General features: G+C 41.1%; 1 protein-coding gene, 1 long non-coding RNA gene and 7 other non-coding genes across 9 annotated transcripts in view; 5 read left to right on the top strand and 4 right to left on the bottom strand.

The window, feature by feature from the left end:
• The first annotated feature begins 168 nt into the window (after positions 1-168).
• Positions 169-307, top strand: LOC118759610 (small nucleolar RNA SNORA8). The gene has a single exon (XR_004996300.2). It is a non-coding gene; the product is annotated as a small nucleolar RNA SNORA8 (small nucleolar RNA).
• Positions 308-489: 182 nt separating this feature from the next.
• Positions 490-620, top strand: LOC118759615 (small nucleolar RNA SNORA1). Its single transcript, XR_004996305.2, has one exon. It is a non-coding gene; the product is annotated as a small nucleolar RNA SNORA1 (small nucleolar RNA).
• Positions 621-847: 227 nt separating this feature from the next.
• On the top strand, positions 848-919 carry LOC118759609 (small nucleolar RNA Z40). Its single transcript, XR_004996299.1, has one exon. It is a non-coding gene; the product is annotated as a small nucleolar RNA Z40 (small nucleolar RNA).
• A 157-nt stretch (positions 920-1,076) lies between these two features.
• On the top strand, positions 1,077-1,198 carry LOC118759616 (small nucleolar RNA SNORA32). Its single transcript, XR_004996306.1, has one exon. It is a non-coding gene; the product is annotated as a small nucleolar RNA SNORA32 (small nucleolar RNA).
• A 149-nt stretch (positions 1,199-1,347) lies between these two features.
• On the top strand, positions 1,348-1,479 carry LOC118759612 (small nucleolar RNA SNORA25). The gene has a single exon (XR_004996302.2). It is a non-coding gene; the product is annotated as a small nucleolar RNA SNORA25 (small nucleolar RNA).
• Positions 1,480-1,637: 158 nt separating this feature from the next.
• Positions 1,638-26,689, bottom strand: part of CEP295 (centrosomal protein 295) — an 83,672-nt gene continuing 58,620 nt past the window's right edge. The window contains exons 14-31 of the mRNA XM_058662308.1: positions 24,082-24,219; positions 23,354-23,451; positions 18,601-21,847; positions 17,045-17,219; positions 16,820-16,948; positions 14,547-14,678; positions 12,042-12,142; positions 11,430-11,532; positions 10,630-10,683; positions 9,382-9,524; positions 8,363-8,516; positions 4,191-4,828; positions 3,018-3,149; positions 2,388-2,451; positions 2,144-2,299; positions 1,974-2,067; positions 1,791-1,896; positions 1,638-1,712 (exon numbers count right to left, since the gene is read on the bottom strand). Of these exons, the coding sequence (XP_058518291.1) occupies positions 1,677-1,712; positions 1,791-1,896; positions 1,974-2,067; positions 2,144-2,299; positions 2,388-2,451; positions 3,018-3,149; positions 4,191-4,828; positions 8,363-8,516; positions 9,382-9,524; positions 10,630-10,683; positions 11,430-11,532; positions 12,042-12,142; positions 14,547-14,678; positions 16,820-16,948; positions 17,045-17,219; positions 18,601-21,847; positions 23,354-23,451; positions 24,082-24,219 (5,700 nt within the window). The 3' untranslated portion in view covers positions 1,638-1,676. The remainder of the gene's footprint in view (positions 1,713-1,790; positions 1,897-1,973; positions 2,068-2,143; positions 2,300-2,387; positions 2,452-3,017; positions 3,150-4,190; positions 4,829-8,362; positions 8,517-9,381; positions 9,525-10,629; positions 10,684-11,429; positions 11,533-12,041; positions 12,143-14,546; positions 14,679-16,819; positions 16,949-17,044; positions 17,220-18,600; positions 21,848-23,353; positions 23,452-24,081; positions 24,220-26,689) is intronic.
• LOC131480265 (small nucleolar RNA U2-30) lies at positions 11,617-11,686 on the bottom strand. The gene has a single exon (XR_009245389.1). It is a non-coding gene; the product is annotated as a small nucleolar RNA U2-30 (small nucleolar RNA).
• LOC131480218 (uncharacterized) lies at positions 11,617-11,983 on the bottom strand. Its single transcript, XR_009245345.1, has 2 exons — positions 11,816-11,983; positions 11,617-11,740 (listed from the first exon to the last, which is right to left on the bottom strand). It is a non-coding gene; the product is annotated as an uncharacterized LOC131480218 (long non-coding RNA).
• On the bottom strand, positions 11,852-11,932 carry LOC118759623 (small nucleolar RNA U2-19). Its single transcript, XR_004996313.1, has one exon. It is a non-coding gene; the product is annotated as a small nucleolar RNA U2-19 (small nucleolar RNA).

Raw genomic sequence — 26,689 nt, 5'->3', positions numbered from 1 at the left:
ATCAAAATCAGATGACAAAATGGATACAAGTACTTGTTAATGTAGTCCCCCCTCTCCCCGCTTGGAGCAGCAAGTGGTTATAATTAACGGGTTTGAATTTTATGGGTGGGTTTGAATTTTATGGGTGGGCTTAAGTACTCAGATGCAAGGTTGAATTTGTGTCAGTATTGCACTGCATGGTATCTGCACGCAGCAGTTCATTCCTGCTGAAGTGTTCAAAAGACAGTGCAACAGAAAATCAGTATCTGGCATCGTTGGTTTTCTTGGCTTTGTGCATGAGAAACCTGGTAATACTATTGATACATCACTATTTTTTTTAAATCTACAGTTCAGTTTGTTGTAATTCTCAGTAATAAATAATGCTTTTCTTTTTCTAGGGTGTTTGACCTGAAGAATCAGGGGAACCCACTGTCTCTAAAGTAAGCCCTTCTAGTTTTACCTTTTTTTTTTCCCTATGGTTGATAGAATCCGAGGAACAAGTCGGGACAGGGCCTCATTCTGTGAGATGGGCACTATTTATTGTGGTGTCCAAAATTGTCAATGTGGCTATATTGAGACACAGGTTATGCTTCCATCACGGTGACTGAATTGCAGTGGTGACAATGAGACCTGTAACAATTCTCTAAAGTTATGCTATAAAATGTTCCTATTACAGGAAATTGGCCAAAAAAAAAAAAAAAAAAAAATCAAAGCACTCAAACAAAATTGTTTTTCCTAGGACCTGAGTACATTGCTTGAAATTGTTTACCAGAGATTCTGGGTGAGTTAGTCAGTTTTATGTCAACACTGATGATACCTATCATATTATATATATTATATACCTATTTAATGGGCAATGATTAAAAAGTGATGTTATGATGATATGTCAAATGTTCAACTGCTCTGAATGGGCTGATGAAAACAGCCTTTCTGAACATCCACATGCAAGTATTTCAGAAAGTTTTTTGGTTTTAAAAAGCTTAATTTGTTTCTGTTTTGAAATTCAAATTTTTCCATAGGTGGCGTTTTGACAAGTGAAAATTAATAGTAAGAAAAATAAGGCAAGTAAAATTGACCTTGTTTTACCTACAAGTTACTGGTCATTACCAAGGCTTTTGGAATGCAGTTTCTTATTTGCTGTGGACATGACCATAAAAAAAATCTCCCACTGGGCTTTTTTTCTGCTACCTTGCTAGCAAGCAGTCTACTGGGAACATTTTGCATGAGTTTTTTGTAGTGTTTCAAATTTTACTGCTACACTACCAGGTGATGATTTTTTTTTTTTTTTGCTCTTACAGGATTGAAGAAAGCCACGAATGGAGCAAGCAGTTTTCAAAGGTATGTACGTACATGTGAGGAAAAAAATCAAGGTCATTTCAAAGAGGGCTTGTGGAAATTGAACCCAAGAGCTCTTAACGCTGTGACCAAAGATTGATGTTCTTTCTCTACAGGATGCCACAGACACTTAGTAGTGCTGTGTTCTCCTGAGGAGATACAAAGATTTAGGCATCTTCTACATTCCTGTAGCATCTTCATGGTGTTTATTCTCTCCCTCACAGGTTGAAGATGGAAGTAAATGAAGAGAATGTACACTGGAAGGAATTGTAACATGGGGAACTCCTTAAATAAACATTTATTAGCTTCAAATAATTTGCCTTAAAGCATAAAAAATAAACTTTACACTGGTTTGTAGGAAGTCATGTATTTTTGGCTCGAAGTTTCTGTAGCACTTTCTGTAGGAAGAATGAAAATTAAATGTAGTAGTTACATGATTGCATACTTAATGATCTGGTGGTCAGCGCCCTTCTCACCTTATGAAATTCTTTTGCACTAGCTCTGTTTTTGGCATAAACTTCCTGCTTTGTTTTCTCTTCCTTTTCCTTTTGTTTTTTCACTTCTGCCAATTGATTGTGTAATCTAAAAACAGTAAAAGGATGATTGAAGAAAGTATTACATGCATTGTTAAAGTGCATCATCAGTAAGAGAAACACTACCTTAAAGCCCTTTGGTGCATGAGGGACTGTGCAGTCTTCCTATCTTCAGAAATGGATACTCTATTCACACCCTTTAGGCAATTCACAAATGAACCTAAAAAAAAGTTTAATGAAAACGATGTACTAGGAATGTGTACCTGCAGGGTATTAACTGAAACATGAAAAATTACCTGTAGGTAACTTCTCTTTAGTTGCCTTCATCTGAGAATTACGAACATGAGCCTTGTTCCGAATTTCTTTCTGCCTCTGATAGGATCTTTCTATAAAGGATTTTTTTCTTTTTAAGAATGCTTCTTGTAAGCTCCCTGGAATGGTGTCCAGCGTTTCTGTTTGGGAAAAAAGTAGACTGAATTCTGATTGACTAGTCACCTAACATTTACTGCTGGATTCCTTTCACACATTTGGAAGCATTACCTGCAAATGCTGTTGTTGACTGGTCCAGAGAACATTCTGACACCGGAGGCAGTAATTCATTCACCTAAAATTGTAAGAAAGTGACGCATAATTGCCCCTTTAATCTCCATCTGCTACTTTGTTCCACACTGGGACCACACTGACTAGGCCCTGGTAGGTACAGCAGCTAGCTCCCCAACATAAAAGCCAAAAAGGAAACTACCAGTGCTTGTTTTACTGCTCTGAACACAACCTTGCTTCCAACAGAGGTCTGAATGATGGCTGGGTACCTGGTTTCCACCATCACACCTCCAGGCTTCCCAACAGCTTTAGCAAGGACAGTCTCTAGTTTTTACCCTTATTTGAACCAGCTCTGTTTTGAAAGAATAGCAAATCCTTTCGTGCTGTTACCACACCACCCACCCCAATTGGGGAAGCTTGGATTCAGCCATTTGAGAAATAAATCAGGAGAGATCTATTTCTCTCCCCTTTCTGTGTTAATGCACCGTATCATGTCCCAGTTGCTCCAATTCCAATCCACCTAACCTGTGGGAAAATGGCAGAGCATTTCCCAAACCGTTGGCACCCTGCATGCATATGGGAGACCTGACAGAAGCTCCTGGCTCCAGCAGAGGAGTGCTTTAAGTTTACCTGGAAACTGTTTTTTGCCTCATTTTCTTCCAAGGTTAAATTGGCAAAATCTGTTTCGGTAATGCTGATGTCACTGATGCTTACTAAAGTAAGTTCTGGTTCTTCCATTATTCCATGCCCAGATTCTGTTTCCTGTACAGGGCAATAAAAGGGAAACATGAAAAATGTGATGAAAGTACATAATGTCCATTATTTTTGTGCAAATATACATAATTGTGGGAAAAATACATATCCCTGAGGTAACCCAGTGACTAAAGTCTTCGCTTAGCACGTGCCAGGATCCCATAGGAGCACTGTTTCATGTCTTGGTTGCTCTACTTCCTATCCAGCTCCCTTCTTGTGACCTGGGAAAGCAGTGGAAGATGGCCCAAAGCTTTGGGACCCTGAACCCACATATGACTTAGAAGATTGGTTCAGTTTCTGCCATTGTGGCACTAGTGGATTGAACCAAAGGAAGATTCATCTCTCCTGGTCTATCTAATCTGATTTTCCAATAAAAATAAGCAATCTTTGGGTTCGGCAGCGTGGCCTGGTGGCTAAGGTCCTCGCCTTGATCCCATGTGGCTGCTGGTTCTAATCCCGGAAGCTCCACTTCCTCTCTGTCTCTCCTCCTCTCAGTATATCTGACTTTGTAATAAAAATAAAATAAATCTTAAAAAAAAAAAAATAAGCAATCTTTAAAAAAAAAATTCCCCTCACAGATCGGCAGTCAACTACTAGATGGTTTGGAGAAGATGTGCTGGTTGTCAGAATATAAATGCTTATAGAGCAAAGACACTAACATAAATAGTGTTACTGTAGTCAAATGTGGGACATTGCTCATATAGATTCCCTGCTTGTGGGAGACCTGGAGGAAGTTCCTGGCTTCTGGCTCCGGATCGGCAGAGCGCTGGCCACTACGCTTACTTGGGGAGTGAATCATCAGACAGAAGATCTTCCTCTGTATATCTGACTTTGTAATAAAAATAAAAAATCTTTTTTTTTTTTTTAAGATCTTTTCTAAGGTTCTAAAAGCTTTTTAACAGTTCCGAGATTTTCAATCAAGAGCTTAATTAGCTCGGGTAACAATGTTAATAGGTAGCTTAGCTGATATTCTCATTCGCTTTTGACTGAAAATTTTATCGTTTTAAAACGTTAAATTGCTGTTTACCTGATGGCCATGAGTTCACTTACCCAGATCGGAACCGAGCTCTGTAAGCAAAATGATTCAGCAGTTTCTGATATTGCTGGTTGGGATAGGTTTCTTGAAACATCTGGAGTTTCAGCTGTGGCTGAGGTCTCAAAGCATTTTTCACTTTGAATGGTTAATAGAGGGGATATCTGAACAGAAGGTCCTTTCTCCATTGTTACACATAATCGGGAATCAAAATCTCTACGTGGATTTACAGCAAAAGCCCTATAGGCTTTATTCTTTTCATTTTCAGTGATTTCTTGCCTTTGTGATATTTTAACACTTCTTTCTGACAGTTCTACAAAATGCAGTCTCTCCTTTCCTTCTAATTGTTGCTTTATCGAGCACTCACTGGAGGTTGAACCACATGGTGTGCTATGATTTACATGCACCTGACCAAACATGTTAGCCTCATCAGATGAGCTACAGACTGAACTTAAATGTTCTGCAGAGAGCTGGAAATGAACAGCTTTCTTATTTTGTAGTATTTTGCTCTGTTCTTCAGAGAGGTAGTTCTGATCATCTGTGCCTTCAGAAGGCTCTCTAGCTTCCACACTAAAAATACTTGGGAGATCAACATGCTGGTTCCCTTCTTGGGAGGAAAATTCAGGTAGAAGTTGTTGAAAAGATTGTTCAGGTTCTGCATAAAAGAAAAGACAATTATTGTGTTTTAAAACATGAATTCAGATACTTTTTGAGTAAACTGCAAATAATGAAACGGTATTTCTTTTTTTTTTTTTTTTAAAGATTTATCCATTTGATTACAGCCAGATATACACAGAGGAGGAGAGACAGAGAGGAAGATCTTCCAAGTGAGCCGCAACGGGCTGATGCGTGCTGATCCGAAGCCAGGAATCCGGAACCTCTAACGGGTCTCCCACGCGGGTGCAGTGTCCCAATGCATTGGGCCATCCTCAACTGCTTTCCCAGGCCACAAGCAGGGAGCTGGATAGGAAGTGGAGCTGCTGGGATTAGAACCCAGTGCCCATATGGGATCCCGGGGCTTTCAAGGCGAGGACTTTAGCCGCTAGGCCACGCTGCCGGGCCTGAAACAGTATTTCTTACAATTCTAGGAGCAAAGCTAGATCAACACAAAGGTCAGGCCAGCACTTAGGACACCCAAAACCTTTGATCAGAGGCCGTGGATTGGATTCAGTCTTGCTTCTGATCCAGCTTCCCACTAACAGGAGGCAGCAGGTAATTAGGTACCTGCCACCATTCCTGACTCTGGCCTTTCCCAATCCTGCCAGTTGTTGGCATTGGGAAAATAAACCAGTATAAGGAAGATCTTTCTCTGCTTTTCCAAAAAGTAATTTTAGGAGTGAATGTTCATGTATACAAAAATCATAAGAAAGGAGGTGACAGGGATTGCCAAACAACTGTATATTTTCTCGCTTTCTAATGTATTTATTTAAGCTAGCAATTTGACTATTTTCCCCCTCTGGAATGTACCTCCAAAGTGTATTGTGTATAATATGGACCAGGGGTGTTAAAAAACCCATGGAAGACTAGAAACAATATATTAAGCTGTAAACCTTACATTTCAAAAGAAGTTTCATCAAATGCAACACATGTCGGTGTATTACATTTCTTCTAGCCTTAAAGAACTGAGGGTCTTGGTAGTTTAATGTTAGTGTAGTCCTTTTGATGTTATTAAATGAAAAATGGATGCCCTTTAGAAAAACCCTTTCTTAATGTTTACGGAATTGTTTAAAATGTCAGAAGGAATCAAATAAGGATTGTCAAGTGGATGTCTAATGAGCTCACTAAAACGCTAATAAAACTGTCTATTTTATGAGAATGAACAGAAAAATTATCATTGTGGAAGAAAAGAATTATCATTCTTTGGTGTTCCAGAAAGTGAACAAGCAAAATGCCTTCAGCATCCTTCAAAGCTGTTGCTATGAACTCTGTTTTTGCCCAGTCCACCTTTGCTCTGACCACCTCTACTTCCTGGTATCCATGTTTCATCCAATTCTCCCAAGCTGATATGCCTGTTTTTTTTTTTTTAAGATCTGTTTATTCTATTTTCTATTTTTAAAATTGTTTTTCTATTTTCATTGGAAAGTCAGATTTACAGAGAGAAGAGACAGGAATCTCTTCCATCTGCTGGTTCACTCCCCAAGTGGCCACAATGGCCAGAGCTGAGCCAATTCGAAGCCAAGTTCAAAGCTTCCAGGTAGCCCACACGGGTGCAGGGTCCCAAGGCTTTGTGTTGTCCTACACTGCTTTCCAAGGCTATATGCAGAGACCTGGAAGGGAACTGGAGCAGCTGGGACACAAACTAGCGCCAGTATGGGATTCTGACAGGTGCAAGCCAATAGGCTACCATGCTTGGCCCAAATATTTATTCGTTTTTACTGGAAATGCAGTTGCCCAGACAGTAAGAGGGAGAGGGAGAAATAGAATGAATGCTTCCATCTTCTAGGTCATGCTGCAAAAGGCCACAATAGCCAGAGCTGGGACCCTGAAGTTCTTCTGGGTTTCAAACCATGTGTGTACAGGGGCACAAGGATTGAGCCAGCATTTACTGACTTCTCAGTCCACAAGCAGGAAGCTCTGTGGGAAATGGAGCACCCATGTGGGATGCCTGTGATGCACACCATTATTTTAGATTTGTTTATTTTTATTGGGAAGTCAGATATGATATACAGAGAGGAGAGAGAGACAGGAAGATCTTTCATCCAGTGATTCATTCCCCAAGTGGCTGCAATGGCACAAGCTGAGCTGATCCAAAGTCAGGAACCTCCCCCGGGTCCCCCATGTGGGTGCTTCGGCCGTCTTCAACTGCTCTCCCAGGTCATAAGCAGAAAGCTGGATGGAAGTGGCGCCGCCAGGATTAGAGCCAGCATCCATTTGGGATTCCTGTGTGTGCTAGGCAAGGACTTTAGCCACCAGGCTATTGTGCCAGAACTCATTTTGTTTTTCTTGGCAAATTGACATTAATTGGGTTTTTGTTCTTGTTTCAGTTTTGGCATTACTATGCATGTCTCTTTAATACAGCTTTTCTCAAACTGGTATCTTACTGCTTCAAACTAGATTATGATCAAATATGTTGTAATATGTTAGTATAAATTTGTGTAATTATATTTTCACATTATTTGAAAGTGAAAAACAGTGAATCTATACAGTTTTTTCATAATATATATTTCCATGAATTAGAAGACCCTCTGTGTTATTTGTGTATGTTACTGTTAACTGCACAAAAAATTCTGGAGGGATATTTAACGTTGTTAACTCTAACAGTGGAGACAAGTAAGCTGAGGAACAGAAGGCAACTGCATTATTTTTTAAATTAAACTGAGTAATATAAAAAATACTACCTACTGTGGCGGGCACTGTGCTTACTAGTACATGTAGGAACCTGGTCTGGGAACACCTCAAAGTTTCTTTGGGGACTCCGTTAATCAAAATGGAGGAATCAGAACATTAACCAAGAAAAGATGGAAGATGGAGTAAATCAATCAACCACCTCAGCTATATGTTGGCAGCGAAATACTGGACAAGGGGAGACTCTATGATGGACTGTGTCAATCAGTGGACTCTGTACCAGCCTCATCGTACCTGGATTGTTGCTGATGGTATGTTGGAGGCTTCTAATTCATCGGGATGATACTCTGCTGGCTCTGCCTTTAAACCAGAGAGGGCTTCCCTAAGAGGCTGTAGAACTTGACTGGACAATAGGATGTAGGACTCTATGTATGGTATATGCTTGCAATGAGGGAACCCCAACGGAACTTGAGCTGTGGTTATGCATCAAGATGGAGGAATCCACCATGGGGGGAGGGTTTAGGGTGGAGGGGGAAGAACCCCAGTACCTATGGAATTGTGTCACGTAATACAATGTAATTAATGAATAAAGGGAAAAAAAAAAAGAAAAAAGGAAGCAGCTAAAAAAAATCATCAATAAAAAACTAACTATAAAAAAAAAGCTGAGGAACAGAAGGCAACTGCATTATTTTTTAAATTAAACTGAGTAATATAAAAAATACTACCTAAGCATTTATTACTTATATATTTAAATCAACACCTGAAGAAACAAATTTTAACACTGGCTACAGAGTGTAGATAATAACGGGGACTAAGTTAAAGGTACTGGGCGTAATTTATGGGAAGTATGAAAAAAGAAAAAAAAATACTGGCTTTAACTTTTTCAAACTTAAGACATACTTACCCCCAGTGTGCTCTGTGGAAGAAGTCTGAACTGCAGGAAGAGCCACAGCAGGGTCAGTTGGCTGGTTCAGGCTGCTCCTCCGCAGGGCTGTGACAGACACTGATCTCTGGGATGACGAAGGGGCACGACGGATTTCAGCAGAAGATTCTAAGATCTGACAGAAAACAGGGAAAGGCTGACACTGAATAGGTATAGCAGTTAAATTACAATCGCTATGCCCCTTGTGTATTATTCTTCCTTAATTACCATAATACAGTTACAGTAAATTTGCTTACTCAGATCCAACTCCTGCTTTTTGCAAACAGAGCAGTTTTATTTGCGAAGGAACCAGGTGAGGGGGGAGAGTAGAGGAAAGGAGAAAGCATCTCTGAGAGAGCAGGGAGGTGGGTGCCTCTTCCATGGACAGAGGGAGACACCCAAAATTGGAAAATAAATATTATTATTTAGTGAAGAATTTGTGAATCATCTCGAGTTAGGAGCATGATGAGCTAATTTTCTGGCAAGTCAGAACTGGGTAAAGCATATGGGATGTTCAGGTGACCAACTCAGCAAACACCAAGAACTAAGCGTCACAGAACACACCTCCTCTGCTGTGTGTGAGGACTTCCTAAATTCTGTACATCTGCACATACCTACTAAACACATTAAATGGTTAAGTCTATTACATTAGCATAAAAAACATGCAACACTCAACAAAAATAAGAGTTCCCCAGCCTTTAATGGGGAACTCTTTAGACAGACACAACATTAATAGGAAAAAATTCAAAAGCAACTGCTGGTAAGCTTGCTTACATGTTAGAATCAGTTGGGGGAAAAAAAAAAAAAAAGCAAAACCAAATGACAGTAGCTGAGCACTCCCAGAGACTGAGTTCATTGGTCGGGGTATTGTCTAGGCCACTGAGATTGTAACAAGCTTCTGGGATTCTAACAGGCAGCCAAGGTTAGGAAAGACCAGCCTTGCTCATCCTCAACAGAAGATGAGCGCTGTTTTCCCCACGGCAGTGGGATATCTACTTTACCTGGTAAAAGTCTCCATTATCTTGAGAAATCCCAGAGGATGATGGTGACAAAGCAGAATCTGGATGTGGTTCTAAGGGTTTAAAAAGCTGACGATGCAAATTTGGGAAAATGTGTTCCAATTCTGGGAAGTCAAGGTCAACTGCTGGAATTTTGAGCAAAAAAGAGGTAATTTTAAAAAAAAAATTAAAGCCATGTGATCATTGCTCTGGTGTTTTCATTTAGATCATTTCAGAATCAATGTTTAAAATAAAAAGAAAAGTCTGCTATTCTTTCAGTATATTATAATCTCAAATATCTCATGGAAGATAAACTTGACAATGGTGAACTAATTGTCTTGAATCATCTGATCTGTATGCACTACACTCTCAGTTGTGACAACCGAACTCTGCAATGGTATTTGCTGATAAATTTTTTCTACATGTCATTCAACCAAATTGGTTCCTTGTCCCCTCTTTCATTAAATGCCCTCAATATGTTCTGTGATGTAACTGTGTGGCTATAAAAACATAAACCTCAAATAATAACAACTTAGCTCTAAAATGACAGCAGGTGTTGATCTGGTGGAAGATTCTGCTTGAAATACAGCCTATTTTGGAAGTGTTAGTTTGAGTCTTGGCTCCACCACTTTCTTTTTTTTTTTTTTTTTTATTTTATTTATTTATTTTTTTTAATTACAAAGTCAGATATACTGAGAGGAGGAGAGAGAGAGAGGAAGTGGAGCTGCCGGGACCAGAACCAGCAGCCATATGGGACCAAGGCGAGGACCTTAGCCACTAGGCCACGCCGCCGAGCCCGGCTCCTCCACTTTCAATGTGCTTCCTACTAATGCATCTGGCAAAGTAACAGATGATGTACTTGGGGCCCTGCCACCCAAATGGAGGCCTTGGGTGGGGTTCCTGATTCCTGGTTTCAAGCCTACAGCCTCAGCTGTTGCGGGCATTTAGAAAGTGAACCACCGTAACTATCAGAGCTCTATTTTCTCACTCAAATAAATAAAACATTGAAATTAAACAGAATTAAAAGTGAAAAGATCAATAATTTAGAAGTATTTAAAACAATTTTACCCCTCAAGTGAGTTTTTCCAGGTATCAAATTTTGTTCACTTATGCACTTGTCTATGCTTGGCTCAAGGTGTGTGTGACCAGATGTAAAGTCTTCCATCACAAGCCTCAGAGACTTATGAATGCCAGAAGCATTCTGTTGCTGAGAGACAACCTGTACTGAGGGAAGTACAGAGCTGAAAATACCTGCTTTATCTTCTTCACCGGCGCCAGATTCTTGTTCCCTATTGTCCATGTGCTCTGAAAATTGAGTTTAATAAAAATATTTAGTTGACACTACTGTCTTTCTCGTGGCCACTATGTACTTACTAAGAGTGCAACCGAGAAATTTGCTCCTATGTATTTCTGCTGAATATTGAAAAGGTACTATTAATGAATATTTTCAAAGTCCCATTTTGGACAGAGCATCTTTGTAACTTACAGTCATGTTTTGAATAGCACTGTCCAATAGCACTGGGGCACCAGTCCTTAACTTACATCTAACAACTTAGATCAAATTTACATTTAACTTAGACTTTTTTTTTTAAAGGTCTTTTTTTTTAATTATCTCATAAAACAGCATTAAAAACATTTGGAAATGTAGATTCATGATCACATCAAGATTGACAAAGTGAATGCCTAAGAAAAACTGTGCCTAAGAAATTTAAAATAAAAAACAAAAACTGCACATTTAGAAATAGAAATAAAATTATTCAGATGCAGAATGTCATTGGCTGATGAACCTTAAAACAATCAGAGGAAAACATAAAGGGGAAGTAGGAGACGAGACCTGATCACAGACTCATGATTCAGCCTCATGAAGCCTAAACGCAGAGCTTCCCGAGCAGGGATGCTTTGGCCCCACTGGGCATTTAACTTAGATTTAAAGAAACAGTAACACCCCCACACCTCCTACTCCACGTACATTACAGAAAAGCAATGCTTCCTGCCCCCCACTGTCACCAAAAGGTGTTAATCTTTTGACTAGAACACTCTGCTGCTATTACCTGAATCTGTGAGGCTCAAATCTATGTTTTCGTAACTTAAAAAGCTCCCAGTAGAAAGAGTTCCTGAGGATATTGGCTCAGGAGAAATCTCTTGTGTTTCAGCCTAAAAAATTAAGGAGTTGTTATGTCACAGTATAAGTAAAATCTAGAGAAATCCCACATTACAAATTGCAGCAGTTATCAATTCTGAGCTCAGGTCAAGTGTAGAAAACTTCATAGTTATAAAGGTCAGTTGTAAAACCATTTCATCATTGCTCAGAATAGTCTCGCCTTCTCACATGTACACACACTCTCACACACACACACACACACTCTCTCACACACACACTCACACTCACACACACACACACACACACACTCTCTCTCACACACACACACACACACACCATACCCCATCCCTCCAGGTATTTTGTAGTTTTGCTTCTCAGAATTATGGAGATCATGCATCAGGTCAGACTACAAGGTCTTCTGATGCTCAGATTTGGCTATTTTCATCATTGATCCACCGTAACATAGGCAGATCTCAGAGAACATTTAACATTTAAGCAAGCTAAACAGAAAACATGGAACCAAACAGCTCTAAACTGTGACTCCTATGAAGATGTTACTAACCTTATCATTGGACTTTACAGTTGAACTCGGACAGGTATACTCTTCTTCCATAGCAAAACTTAATATGGCATGAGTCTCGATTTCAGACTCCTTGACCTGGACTAAAAAAAAGTGGAATTCAAAATCAAGGTGTGAGGTGATACCTGAAAAGGTGCCTTATAATTAATGAAGCAGTACTAAAACTCTGTTATGTATGGTCAGCAAACAATATTGCCCACAGAGCAGTTTGTTATATGTAGATATAATAAAAAGAAAATTAACATTGGCTGGTCTTGGGTGAAGCATTAATTTATTTAAAGATTTTGCTAGTTAACTATTTTGCAAATAATCACAAATAAAATATAAAAGCAGCTCATTTAGAATGCTATTTTTGTTTTGTTTTGTTTGAAAAGCAGGGAAACAAAGAGTTAATAACCACTACTTCTATCCCATAACCCCAAAACAGTCAAGGCTGGGCAGGATGGGAAGTAGTTGAGAACTGTATCTCAATCCAGGTCTTCCTTATGAGAAACCAATTGCCTGAATCATCATCACTGCTCCCCAGGGCCAGCAGAGAGCAGAATGTTGGACACAGATACTGTACCACGTATGTACAATATGGGCATCCTATTTTTTTTTAAAGATTTATTTATTTATTTTATTGGAAAGGCAGATATACAGAAAGGAGGAGAGATAGGGAGGAAGATCTTCCATCTGGTGGTTCACTCCCCAAGCGGCCACAAGGGCTGGAGCTGAGCCGATCCGAAGCAGGAGCCAGGAACCTCCTCCAGGTCTCCCATGCGGGTGCAGGGTCCCAAGGCTTTGGACCGTCCTCGACTGCTTTCCCAGGCCACAAGCAGGGAGCTGGATGGGAACTGGGGCTGCTGGGATTAGAACCGGTGCCCATATAGAATCCCGGTGTGTTCAAGATGAGGACTTTTACCCGGTACACTATCTTGCCGGGCCCAGAATATGGGCATCCTAACCATTAGCCAACTCCCACCCCCAGAATTTTTAAATTATAGTACTTAAATGTAGCTCTTTTTTTTTTTTTAAATTGGAAAGTCTAATATACAGAGGGGAGGAGAGACAGAGAGAAAGATCTTCCGTCTGATGATTTACTCCCCAAGTGAACGCAACAGCTGGTGCTGTGCTGATCTGAAGCCGATCCGGAGCCAGGAACCTCCTCCAGGTCTCCCACGCAGGTGCAGGGTCCCAAGGCATTGGGCCGTCCTCGACTGCCTTCCCGACCACAAGCAGGGAGCTAGATGGGAAGTGGAGCTGCCGGGATTAGAACTGGCACCATAAGGGATCCTAGTGCATTCAAGGTGAGGACTTTAGCCGCTAGGTCGCAACCTAAATGTAGCACTTTTAAATGTAATACTCAATATGGTACTATATTTCACTGACAACGTGGATTATTCAAGCTTGCACAGTGGCACTGCATGTTAAGCTGCCAATTGTGACACTGGCATCTCACACCAGAATGCCTGGTCATGTCCAGACTGCTCTACTTCCAACTTATCTCCACACTAGTACACCTGGAAAAGTAGTGGAAGAAAGTTCAAGTACATGTGGTTCCTGCCACCCATGTGCAAGGACCCAGGTAGAGGTCCCAGCTCCTGCTTCTGTTTGGACCAATCTGAGCTGTTGCAGCTGTTTAAACCAGAGAATGGAAGATGTCTCTGTCTCTTCCCACTTTCTCTCTCAAATAAATTAATCTTTAAGGGAAAAATATGGATTGTTACAAATACGCTTAAAACACGAAATCTGTAGCACTGCCTACATAAAACTCATACCTTCATAAACTATTTATTGAATATGATAGAAAATTCTTAATCTGAAACATTTTTCAATAAATTTTACTTCCTTCAATTTTTTCTGTACAGAAATAATACATGCCTCTCATTAAGAAAAATAAAGTATATTCAATATATGAACACTTACAGCATAAAATGAGAGGTTAGCATTGTGGCCTATAAACGCTGGCATCCCGTCTGAGCACTGGTTCAAGCCTCGGCCACTCCACTTTGAGCCGGTTGCTGCCAATGTGCTTGGGAAGGCAGTGGAGAACGGTCCAAGCACTTTGATCTCTGCCACCCACATGGAGATCTAGATAGTTCCTGGCTATTGGCTTCAGCCTGGCCCAGTTCTGGTCATGGTGGCCATTTGGGGAAGGAACCAATGATACAAAATTGACCTCTCTCCTTCCCTCTCTCTCTTTCAAGGTCAGGAAATAAATCTTAAAAAGGAGTGACACATAGTTTCCAACAAAGGTAAATCAGTACCAACATTTTGATGATCCTAAGTCCAGAAATTTTTCTATGTGTGAGTAAAGATGTCTCCCCTTCATTTCTTTTGAACAATGGTATAGAACACAGCCTGGGTGGACCATATGATTTCATCAACAGTTGTTGACATTATTTACCGTTTTTCACTACCGCAAATAAATATTTTTTGAACAGTAAATATCTTATGAACACATACCCTTGTGAACAACAGCTCTACTTTCAATCTCTTTCTCACCTGCTGTGTCATCGTCATCAACTGTTTGAAGACAAACAAGTGGATCCCAGGGCAGTAGGTTCCCGAGGAAACTTTGTTCTCGGCTTACTGAGACCCTCAAGGGGTCTCTGTCCTGAGAGAAATCAGGTTTACCTGGAAAGGAAACAAAATTAACTCATTTAGATTTCCACTTAAAGCTTTGCCCAGTGGCAGTATCATATCCAATGAGGTTTACCAGAGGCGGAACTACTGCTAATAAATTTCCACTTAATTTTCCAGATACAGCTGAACTGACCATTTACATTGAGGGTAAAAATCTAAAATCATAAAAACTTGATATAAAGAAGGCCCAGGGCCTGGCAGCGTGGCCTAGCAGCTAAAGTCCTCGCCTTGAAAGCCCCGGGATCCCATATGGGCGCCGGTTCTAATCCCGGCAGCTCCACTTCCCATCCAGCTCCCTGCTTGTGGCCTGGGAAAGCAGTTGAGGACGGCCCAAAGCTTTGGGACCCTGCACCCGCGTGTGGGAGACCCGGAAGAGGTTCCTGGTTCCCTGCTTCGGACTGGCGCACCGGCCGTTGCAGCTCACTTGGGGAGTGAATCATCGGACGGAAGATCTTCCTCTCTGTCTCTCCTCTCTGTATATCTGACTTTGAAATAAAATAAATAAATCTTTAAAAAAAAAAAAAAAAAAAAAGAAGGCCCGGCGGTGTGGCCTAGCAGCTAAAGTCCTCGCCTTGAACACGTCCCAGGATCCCATACAGACGCCGGTTCTAATCCCACTTCCCACCCAGTTCTAATCCCGGCAGCTCCACTTCCCACCCAGCTCCCTGCTTGTGGGCTGGGAAAGCAGTCAAGTCGACCCAATTCCTTGGAATCCTGCACCCACGTGGGAGACCTGGAGGAGGTTCCTGGCTCCTGGCTCCGGATCAGCACAGCACCAGCTGTTGCGCTCACTTGGGGAGTGAATCATCGGACAGAAGATCTTCCTCTCTATATCTCCTCCTCTCTGTATATCTGACTTTGTAATAAAAATAAAGAAATCTTAAAAAAAAAAATAAAACCTTGATATGAAGAACATAGTTACTACTTATCTTTTAAGTCAGGCATTTAAATTGTTAATTCAACTCAATAGTTTCAAGCATGATACTACATTTAACACTAGATGTCAATACGCATTCATCACAAGAAAATATACCAGACTTAACCATTAACGATAGCATCCTAAGACACACTATTTCTTCATAATACATACAATATGTTTACATAACGATCATACACAATACATCAAAATGTTAGTATCTATTTAATATATTTAATATTACATAACATACATATTATACATAATATGTATGACATATCAAAATGTTAATATCTATTTAATATAACATAATATACACAATATATATTATGTATATAATATTGCATATAATATATACACAATACATCAAAATAATATCTATTCAATATATTTAATATTTAATCTTAGGCAACTGAAAAGCACCAAAGGCAATTGAAATCACAAAAAGATATGTATTCACAAATACAGGGAGAATACTTAAAACTACACTCTTGGAATGCTTAGACTTTCTGGTCTTCTGCTACCATGGACACAGCAGACAAAAGGTGTACTTGCTGGAGAAACTGAATGTGACATCCTGTGAATTCAAGAGGATCAAGCACAGAGGCAATAAAATACCATAACGAAATCAGGGTATCCAAAGAGTGTCTGTACTCTCAACCCAGATCCTCCCAGGCCCCGGTTCATAAAGCCAGTAGCTGGGTTGATAGTGGGTGATCTTTCTTTGAGGAAAAAGAGCTACAGCTAGTACACAGAGGATTCTCAATGAAAACAAGACCCTCTTCCAATAATCCACAGTTAAACAGTCAACCAGATATGTGTGTGTGTGTACGAATGCGTGTGTGTGTATATATACCTTGAAAATGATACAGGAAAAGAACAGTAAAAGTACTAAAACAGAAAACTACAAGAGAAAAGAAAAAAAATACAGAAAAACAATCATACTGGGTTTATAACCTAAACTAACAAGTTTGGAAGGCAAACATCAAAAAGTAACAGAGGGAATTAGAAATTGGAAAGATAGATTGATGTCACAAGAGACTAGCTACATAAAACTGTATTTCCCCAAAATCATACCTCAAACACTGTTTATGTAAAACCAGTAGTTTCCTGTTACAAATACACTAAGTTGAAATTCCTTTAACAACAAAGAAAGCAAGCTTACAACATTGAAGAAGACTGGAGACTATAGTATTTTATCAAGCCATCAGTTCACCTGGAATTGAAGTTCTGACGCTTGCTGGAGATTCTACTTCTTGAATAGCACTGAGTTCATGTTGCTTCACATCCAATCCACATTTAACTTGTGCTACAGGTGGCTTTGAGGATCTACTACCCAATTTACCTGGTCAGTCAACAAAAAGCCAAAAACAAAAATAAAGGCAAAGGATGAAAGCAAACAATAATCAGAACAGTTACACTATAATGAGTACTATCTTACCACTCAGCTTGGCACCAGGATGTTCTGAAAGCAGTGGATCATCATCAGAGCTGCTCCTTTCTGCACGACTGCTGCCCTCCTCACTGCTTGCTGGTCCACGCGCATGAGGGAGCCACTCCCCCAGCTGCTCCATCTTCTGCATTTTTACATCATTTTCATTTGTGGGATTACTTGTCTGAAAAAAGCAGAAAGAGAAGGGTGGGGATAATACAAATTGAGGTGTTATGTAAATTCATTACATTTCTTTCTATCTGCACTCTTAAATTAGAACCTCAACCAAACAGTTGCACCAATCATACTATTACAATGTTATCCACAGCGAAAAGATGAGAAATACTTTCAGTATTCACAAGGCTATATTCCCACTGAAAAAAAGTACAATCATTTATAGTGCTGAACCTAAAATCTAGCTTCTCTTGTGCCTTTCTTTCAATAAATGATTATACTAAAGGAACCTCCATTTTCATTTGTCATTCCTTTTCCTTCAAATAACTAGTAAGTCTCAAAGAACTCAATTTTTCTTGAACAAAGGATTTACAGAATACTGTTTCAAAAAAAAAGTCATACAAAGAAAAAAGTGAATAAATTTCTCAGTTGGAAAGACTTGTCTTCCCGGACTGTGCCAAGTCCTGTACTTGTTAGTACATGTAGATTCTGGTCTGGGAACACCTCAAAGTTTCTTTGGGGATCCCCTCAACCGAAATAGCGGACTTAGAACCTTAACCAAGAAAAGACAGAAGATAAAACAGGACAGTCAACCACCACAGCTATACGCTGGCAGCGAAATACTGGACAAAGGGAGACTCTATGATGGACTATGTCAATCAGTGGATTATTCAACAGTCTCATCATGTCTAGAGTGGCGAGATTGGCAGCGATTCATAACTGGTGGACTACTGGGACCACTTGAGCAAGGATCCCAGAGCATGCCCTACACACGGGACCTGGGGTGGGTGGGAGACTGGGTGGGGCTTCTCAATATTCCCTTCAGCCCTTGTAACTTCTTATTCTAAAAAAAAAAAAAAAAAGACTTGTCTCCCATGGCGATAAACAAGGAGTGACTTTGGTGATCTTGTTAACAATTTAGCAGAAGCTGTATGTCCAGTCCTCTCATCAGCCTAAAATAATGGTAGTGCCACAACAGGCAATCATAGTCTTATCACTTGAGGGAAAAAAACCAGTGAAATTGATTTATATTTGCATGTAAATGTCAACAGAAAGCGCCACATAAAAAGCCCAAGATCTGCTACAGATAAAACCAAATTCTGCTAACTGATTTTTGTCACAATTTTAATCTTATGGTATGTTTAAAACTCATATAAACATCCAAATCAAAGGCTACATTCCTTTATGCTTCCATTTCAATTTAGTTGAATCCAAATAATTATTAACCTCATAAACCTCATGTGAAATTGTTTCAATTTCTACACTGCTTGAAAATTACAGCATTTAAGGTCAAACCACTTACTCTCATTAACTAGACACCTGTAGGCCTAGGATTAAAAGCAAGTTGGCTCTGAACTTCTATCTTTTAGATATTCAGGTTTAGAACATACCTGATTACTTTTAAAGAAATCCTTCAAAATCTCTTGATGCTTCTGGATCTGCTGTTGTAGGGTTGTTTCTGTCTGCACCAGCAATTCTTGTTGGGCAAGCTGGCTGTAACATAGAACTTCTCTTTCAAAATCTACATGCTTCTGAACACCCAAGTTATCTTGCTGAGATAACACAGGATGCCTATCCTGAAGGCTTGAGATTAAAGAATTGCTTGGAGGAGGGGCACGTTCAATCTTAGATGAATGCAATTCACAAATGGTTTTAGATTTACCTTCAGCAAAAGGCAGTGGAATAAACAAATGCTCTGTTTCCTCGAACAAACACGATGAGATGGAATGATGAGCAGATTCACTTTTGCTTAACTTACTTTCACTATTCAACAGCAGTTCTTGGGGTGTCTCACTGGAACACACCTGTGCTGTCACTTCACCTTGGCGGTGCACAGGTGGTGATAAACTCAGACGCCTATGCTGTGATCTTGGGATTTCAGGCTGACTGGAAGGAAGAGTATCAGTCCCTTCAGTTGGGAAACACTTTTGGGTTCTCTGAGAACCGGCAACAGGCAATGCCTCCAAGGGTAAGAATGAAGAGGAGCTAACCTGCTCAGATGACACCCTTTTCTCCAAATTACTCAGTCTTTCAAAAAGCAGTTCTTCTTGGACTTCCTGTCTAGATCGAATGGCCTCCCTCTGTACATCTAACTGCTGCTGAAGTGCCTTCAAATCATCATGGTGAGTTTGGGAAAAGTGGTCAGAAGGCATTTCTCCCTCATAATTATCTTGCTTGGGCAAAATAAACTCTTTTGGGGCTTTTTCAATAGAAGGAAGGGAATCTGTCTGTGCATGCAAATGTTCTTGAGGTGAAATCAAATTATCTTGCTGAGGCAAAACACTATGTGATAAACCCAACAGCCTATCAGGTAACCTTTGCATCTCAGAATGACTTGAGGAGATTGTATAATCACTGCTGTTTGGACTAGCTTCTTGAATTCTTTCATTTACCAAAAGAGGAAATGATGCAAATGGATGCTGTGTTGTCTCGGGTGAGGAAGAGGTGCCAAAGTGCTCAGGAGATGGTTTTCCCTTCCGCTCGCTCGGTCTATGTGTTAGCAGTTCTTCCTGAGCCCCCTCTCTGAGCTGAAAGATGGCCTCCCTCTGAGCAGCCAACTGTTGCTGAAGTGCATTCAGATTGTCTTGCTGTGGTTGGATAAGCTGTGATATTCTCAAAAGCCTATCCTGCAATTCTGGGATCTGAAACTGGCTTGAAGGAATTTTAGTATCACTTTCTGTTGAAAGATATGCCTGGCTTGTACTGGGCTCAGCGAGAGGTAGTAAAGCAGATGAAAGCTGCCCTAACCGGGGCATGAAGGAAGGCAAGCCAGTTTGGGTATTCTGGTTAAAATAAGAGGTCGCTTTTTCTGTGTCCACCTTTTCTTGCTGTTCCTTCAAATTATCTCGTACAGGTACCACATGTTGTGAAAATTCCAGAACTCTTTCTGGAAATCTTGGGATCTTGGGATGACTTAATGTACCTGTACTGTCACTCATCAATGACACAAATTCCTGGAATCTTTCAGAATCAGTAACTTGGGAGAGTGATGAAGAGATGCCAGATTGTTCAGGAGAAATTCTTTTTTCTAATTCACTTTGTTCAGGTTGACTTTCCTCCCCAGTACCAAGTATTACCCTCTGTATGTGTGACTGTTCTTCGGGTGCTGTCAAATCTTGCTGTGGAAAACTGAATGACTTATCCTGGAATGCTGGGACTCTCCTATGACTAGGACTCATAGGCTCCTTCTGAGATGAATAAGGCATGTCAATTCTCCTAGTCTCAGCTTTAGCAGGATCTTGAAAAGGGAAAGAATGCTCAAACACCATTGGTGAGAACGAACAGCTCATCCCCACAGGTTTAATGTCTCTCGAATACCTTTGTCTACCTGCAAGTAATTTCATGTGAGCTTCATGCCTAGCCTGAAGAGCATCCCTCTGTGTAACCAGCTGCTCTTTAAGCAACTTCAAGCTATCATGAAGAGGAAGGAACTGCCGTAGCAAACTTGAAGACTCAGCTTGAGATTTTGGGCTATCATCCTGGCTTGAGAGAAGTCCTTTTTCAGTTTTGGGTAACAACTGCTCCCCTTCCTGGATTTTTCTAGATCTTGTATCAAGAGAAGGTGGTGAGGCAAAAATACGCTGACTGACCTGAATTGGGACAGAGGCTTGCTCACCCTGTTCAGAACCCACTCTTCCATCCAATTCACTCTGTAACTCCTGGGCTTCTCGCCTGGCCTGAAGGTTATCTCTCTGAATATTCAACTTTTCTTGAAGAAATTTAAAATTAGCTTGCTGTGGTAAAACAGGCGGTGAAAAACTCAAATGCTTATCCTGAAGTTGTGCAACCACAGCATCACCTGAGGAAAGTGCAGCATTGTCCTTGACTGGAGAAGATTCCTCAATTCTCCCAGATTCAGCTTTGGCGCAAGGCAGTGAAGCAGATGAATCCAATGGAAGAAATAGAGACAAACCAATTTGTTCTTCCAGTTGTTTCTGTTTGCACAGGAGCAGCTGTTCCTGGGCTTCCTGTCTTGCCTGGAGAGCTTCCTTCTGTAGGTCCAGCTGTTCTTGGAGAAACTTCAGACGATGTTGGTGTGCTGTGATAGTCTCTGGGAATGGCAAAGGTCTATCACGCATTTGATTGATTACAGAATGGCTTTTTGTAACTGTACTTTTGCTCATGGTTGCAAATGGTTCATGGATTTTTCTAGATTCAATTTTAATGGGCAAAGAACTAAAAGAATGCTGAGGAACCAGCGGCAGGAACAAGGAAGGTTCAGCTGGCTTAGAATATGCATAGTCTCTCTGTTGTGCTTCAGTCTGTGTGAACTGCCTTCCAAGTTCCTGTGATTCTAAAGCACGCCTGGCTGGAACATCTGGAGTGCTTAATGTTTCTGCTGTTTCTACCTGTTTCTGTTGAAAGTGATTTTGCCTTTGCACCTGCAAATGGTCAGGTTCTGATTTGGAGCTCCGTAGAAGCTGTGTCGGCTGATATTTCTTAGGGCTCAGCCGGGGTCTCTGATCGTGATCCCAGCTTTCTGTGACGGCAGTATGCCTTCTAGATTTCTGTGGTGATGCCGATATAACAGAATCCGGCACCAGTGATGTGGCTGACATGGATGGGCATCTTCCCTTTAATGCAGACTGATATTCAAGTAATCGCTTTCTGGCTGTTTCAATAGACTGCTTGTGTAACCTATCAAAAACAAACACACACAAAAGTAAACAAGTACTACTTTAAAAAAATTTTTTATTTTTATTTGAAAGTCAGATACACAGAGAGGAGGAGAGACAGAGGGAGGAGAGACAGAGAGGAAGATCTTCCATCTGAAGACTCACTCCCCAAGTGGCCGCAACGACCGGAACTGTGCCCATCTGAGGGCAGGAACCTGGAACCTCCTCCAGGTCTCCCACACAGGTGCAGGGTCCCAAGGCTTTGGGCCATCCTCGACTGCTTTCCCAAGCCACAACAGGGAGCTGGATGGGAAGTGAGGCTGTCAGGATTAGAACCGGCTCCCATATGGGATCCCGGCGCATGCAAGGTAAGGACTTCAGCCGCTAGGCTACCGTGCTGGGCCCAACAAGTATTACTTTAAAGCTTGCCCCATATTCTCACGTGTCTATAAACTCAACAAATGGCAATCTGAAGTTAGCCATAATCATGAAGAAAAGAAAGCATGATGGGCAGGCCTGGTGGGGGCAAACAGAGGTAGTTCCAACTAGACTGAAGTTCCCGCTTGTGTATATGAGGGCTGAGTATGTGGTGGGCAGAGTTGGGCAGGAGCACAGTATCCATTGGTTTGCGTACTGTAGACGGAACTAACACAGCAACTGTAACTATCAGTGTGTAGGCTGAAGTGGGTGATGGACTGAGTCAGACAATGCACTGGCTGGCACCCACAGGAGTCAGGTCTGGGGTCACCTCTCACGAGGTTTCTTTGACGACCCTCACAGCTGAACCACTGGACTCAGAACTCCATCCACAGAGAAAAATCACAGGATCTGTGGTCTGACTGTGGCGTGCATGTGTCAGAACTATGCCGCCTCTGTTGCTGAAGTCGGTGCAGTGATCACATGCCCAGATGTTCACGGGGACATAACTCATTACGTTCTACAGAGATGCCTAGTACCATGGCAGAGGATAAAGGGTAGAACAAATTGGACAACTCTCCCGGCCAAGCTCTGACAGCAAGTATCTATGTGAATGAATACTTTACAGTGGGTTACGTAAACCAATGGACCTTAGAAGGATCTCCTCATTGTTGGGGCAACAAAATCACCAGCATCTCAGAACCATCGAAGCCACTTACCTTGTACCCATAGAACATGCTCTACATCAGGTACCTAGGGATGACATCAGTGGCCGTTCTCTACCCCCGGTACTGATGTGGGTACAGCCCCCTGCCCTTCTCTCCTCATTTCCCCCAGGCACAGAGAAAAAGAAAATTGGAAACAACAGTCTCATCCACCTTCTCCTATTCCTCGACCCTTCCCACCCTAATCAATGGTACACATGAGATGGGCGTGCATCCTTCTAAACCATGTGAACATCATCATCAAAGAAAAAAAAAGGAGCAAGACAATTTTGGAGAAGTCTATTTGCCACCATTTTATGCAGAATTCCAAGTAGATCTTCATATAAATGAAATAAGAAATCCTAACGATGCAGCCACACACTATCACACATAAACCACACTGTTACCTATTTTGCTGTAAAAGCTGATGTTGATAATTGCGAATCATCTGCCTGTGACTGTCTTCATCAGGAAGTACACTGCATGATACTGGAGCAGCACCATCCTAAAAGACAAAGTAAAAGGCAAATGTGGAAGCATGTACTGAAGCATTTATGTATATAAGCTGAAATTCTAACAAATGGAAACTTCCATGTAGATTTACTTCTTTTTATTTGAAATTCACCCAGAGAAACAGAGACAGAGATCTTTCAACTGGGTGGTTCATTCCCACCAGAGGCCTGCAACACCCAATTAGGGCTGTGCTGCGCAAAAGTCAGGAGCCCAGAACCCAAAATGAATCTTGACCCCATTAGCTGATTCATCCTAGGGTGTGTGTCATCAGGAACAGAATGGTGTCCTAACTGGCCTACAGATACCAAACACCTGCTTTTTATTTATTATAAAAAGTCTGGTATGTATTAGTAAGACACAAACCAATCATGGATCATTCTCCTTTACTGCCATGTCCAAAAACTCAGTATATCTAATACATTCAAATCACGGTCATGTGTACCAGTACCCTATAGAAACTGAAGTTAATACCTTAGAACAAACTAATTATAAACATACATGAGGAGGAACAAACCAACTAACAGCTGGAAAAACATCTTGTCTTTCTGAATGCTACGACGGACTGCTCATCCTCTCCTGTTTCCCGATGACTTACACAAGGCAGAGAGTGCCTGCATCTTACCTGAGTCTGTTGACTTTTTTTCCTTTTTTCTTCTTCCAGCTGAGCCCTGAAGCAGTCAATTTCTAATCTTAACTTCTGTTGTTCAATTTGTTCAAGTAATTCCAGCTGCTTTTGCTTCTGCTCTTCTATTTCCATTATCTAGTCAACAAATACTACAGATCTATTAACAAACTCATACAAAAGAAAGTAATACGCATCGCTTTTCAAAGTAAATTGGTCTTATCCCAAAGATTATCAATAATAGCAGAAGTAAATGCTGGTAATTCATATTTCATCCATGTCACTGTAACTGCTGATGGGCAGACAGAAGTGAAATGTTGGAAAAGGGTAAAATGAAGAAAAGGGTGAGACTGCAAAGAGGCAGAAGGAACAAACAATGTTTCTGTTTTGTGGAAGCATGGGAAACCCTCACCAAACAGCAGTAAATGACACATCTTTAAGTTCTATGCCTCTGTCTCTAATTACACAATGTGCCCAACACGAAAAACTTAATGAATCACGTACCAAGGCGTCCCAGAGCAACTCTGGTTCCCTGTGTATACACCTTACAAAGGACAGAGATCCAGAAACTAAGTAAAATGAACAACATGCTGTGTCTTCCCTGTCAAATGTCAGCAGGATGACAGATGTAGACTAATATTACACACACACACTCCACACAATACAAACACATGGCTAAGACTCAGGCAGACAAGGACTATGCTACGTCTGGTTGCATGTCAAAGCAAACATCTGGTACAGTGCCCAATACACAGAAAAATTTACTGAGTGAGCAGAAAAAGAAATGCAGGTGAACTTTTACAAAAAAGCAGCATTTCCTTCGGAGATAATAAAGAATGACCTTGTTTGAAAATGAAGAATTTCTTGAACTCTTAACCTAACCCTCATCAGGCAACTACTGTTGAGCAGCTACCTGAGTGATTATCAGCTTTATTTACTTAATGCACAGGAGTCACTGAATTTAGAAAGTTTTTAATACTGAGGCACCTCAACAACTGCACTTTTAACGTGAGAGAACTGCAAAAATTCCACTGAACAAACAGAACTAAGAAGTGTTTCTTTTGGGGATGGTGTGGTGGCTTACCTGTCTAATCTTCTTCCTGCAGCCCTAGCATCCCACATGGGCATCAGTTTAGTTTCAGCTGCTCCACTTGCAATCCAGCTCCCTGCCTACTGTATGGCTCAAGTCCTTGGGTCCCTGCACCTACATGGGAGACCCAGAAGAAGCTCCTAGTTTTGCTTTGGATTTGCTTATCTCCAGCCAAGGCAACCAATCTCTGAAAATCCGCTCTGACACAAAAATAAATAAATCTATGAAAATATTTTAAAAATGTTTATTTTTATACTAAAACGGATACATCATTTTTAAAGCATTTTTTGTTTTTAATTGAAAAGGCAGATTTTGAACTTATCTGGACAATATGATGCTGGACTTTATGCCTGGTAGATGCTTCCAATGAAAGAATCTCAGCTAAATTTGAACTGTGGTAACGCAACAGGGTGGAGGAGTCCACCATGGGGGGGGTGTTTGGGGAGGGGTAGGGGGAATCCCACTGCCTATTAAACTGTGTCACATAAAGCAATGTAATCGAATAAAAAAATATTATAAATGTTAAAAAAAAAAAGGAAGATTTACAGAGGAGAAACAGAAAGAAGAGCAGAGATGGAGAGATCTTTCACCCACTGGTTCATTTCCAAAATGCCCATAATGGCCAGAGCTGAACCAACGCAAAGTCAGGAGCCAGGAGTTTGTCCCAGGCAGTGCAGGGTCCCAAGGCGTTGGGGCATCACTTGCTATTTTCCCAGGGCATAAGCAGGGAGCTGGATGGGAAGTGCAACAGCCAGGTCAGGAACTGGCACCCATATGGGATTCTAGCTCTTGAAGGAGGATTAACCAATTAAGCCATTGTGCCAGCTCCTACAATTTTTGTCATAAAAAATATTTTCAAGAACATTTTAAGATTATTTATATGCACTGGTGTCTAATATTAGAATGAGAACTTGTTCATTCAACAAATATTTATTGTGACACAATCAAGATGGCGGAATAAGGTAAGGACACGTTTAAACGGACGGAAAAATATTTATTAAGGATGAAGCAGAGAGGACATATTTCAGGAAACAGGAAAGGACAGAACAACAGCAGAGGGGTACCTGGAGCCTGACAGACACAGGAAAGCAGTGGACACAACCGTGTGGTGTTGCAGTGACTGACACTCCAGCACGGCAATCTGAACTCCACCAGCAACCGGAACTCCACCAGCAACCAGGTGGGAAGGGACTTTCACTGGGAGCTTGGGAGGTGAACCCAGACAAAGAACTGTCCGTTCTGCTGGTCCGTTTGATTTGACCAGGAGCAGAGACAGAGCAGCAGATCTCAGATGGGCTGTGCGAGAACAGAGTGGATTTCATAGCCTAGTCAGCCCCCTAGAGATGAATTGGGCACCATTTTGCATAATAAGAAAAGGGCAACGGAAAGGACTGAGCTAAGCTGGGAGTGAGCTCATCTGACTCAGTGAACTGCAACAACGTGGCATTCTACGGGTTCCACCCGGGGCAGGTCTGGATAGTCCTCAGATCTGACTGCCAGCAGATCAAGAACAGTAGT

This window comes from Ochotona princeps, chromosome 4 (genome assembly GCF_030435755.1).
Source record: "Ochotona princeps isolate mOchPri1 chromosome 4, mOchPri1.hap1, whole genome shotgun sequence".
Taxonomy (NCBI): Eukaryota; Metazoa; Chordata; class Mammalia; order Lagomorpha; family Ochotonidae; genus Ochotona; species Ochotona princeps.
This window is presented reverse-complemented; position numbering and strand designations above follow the sequence as displayed.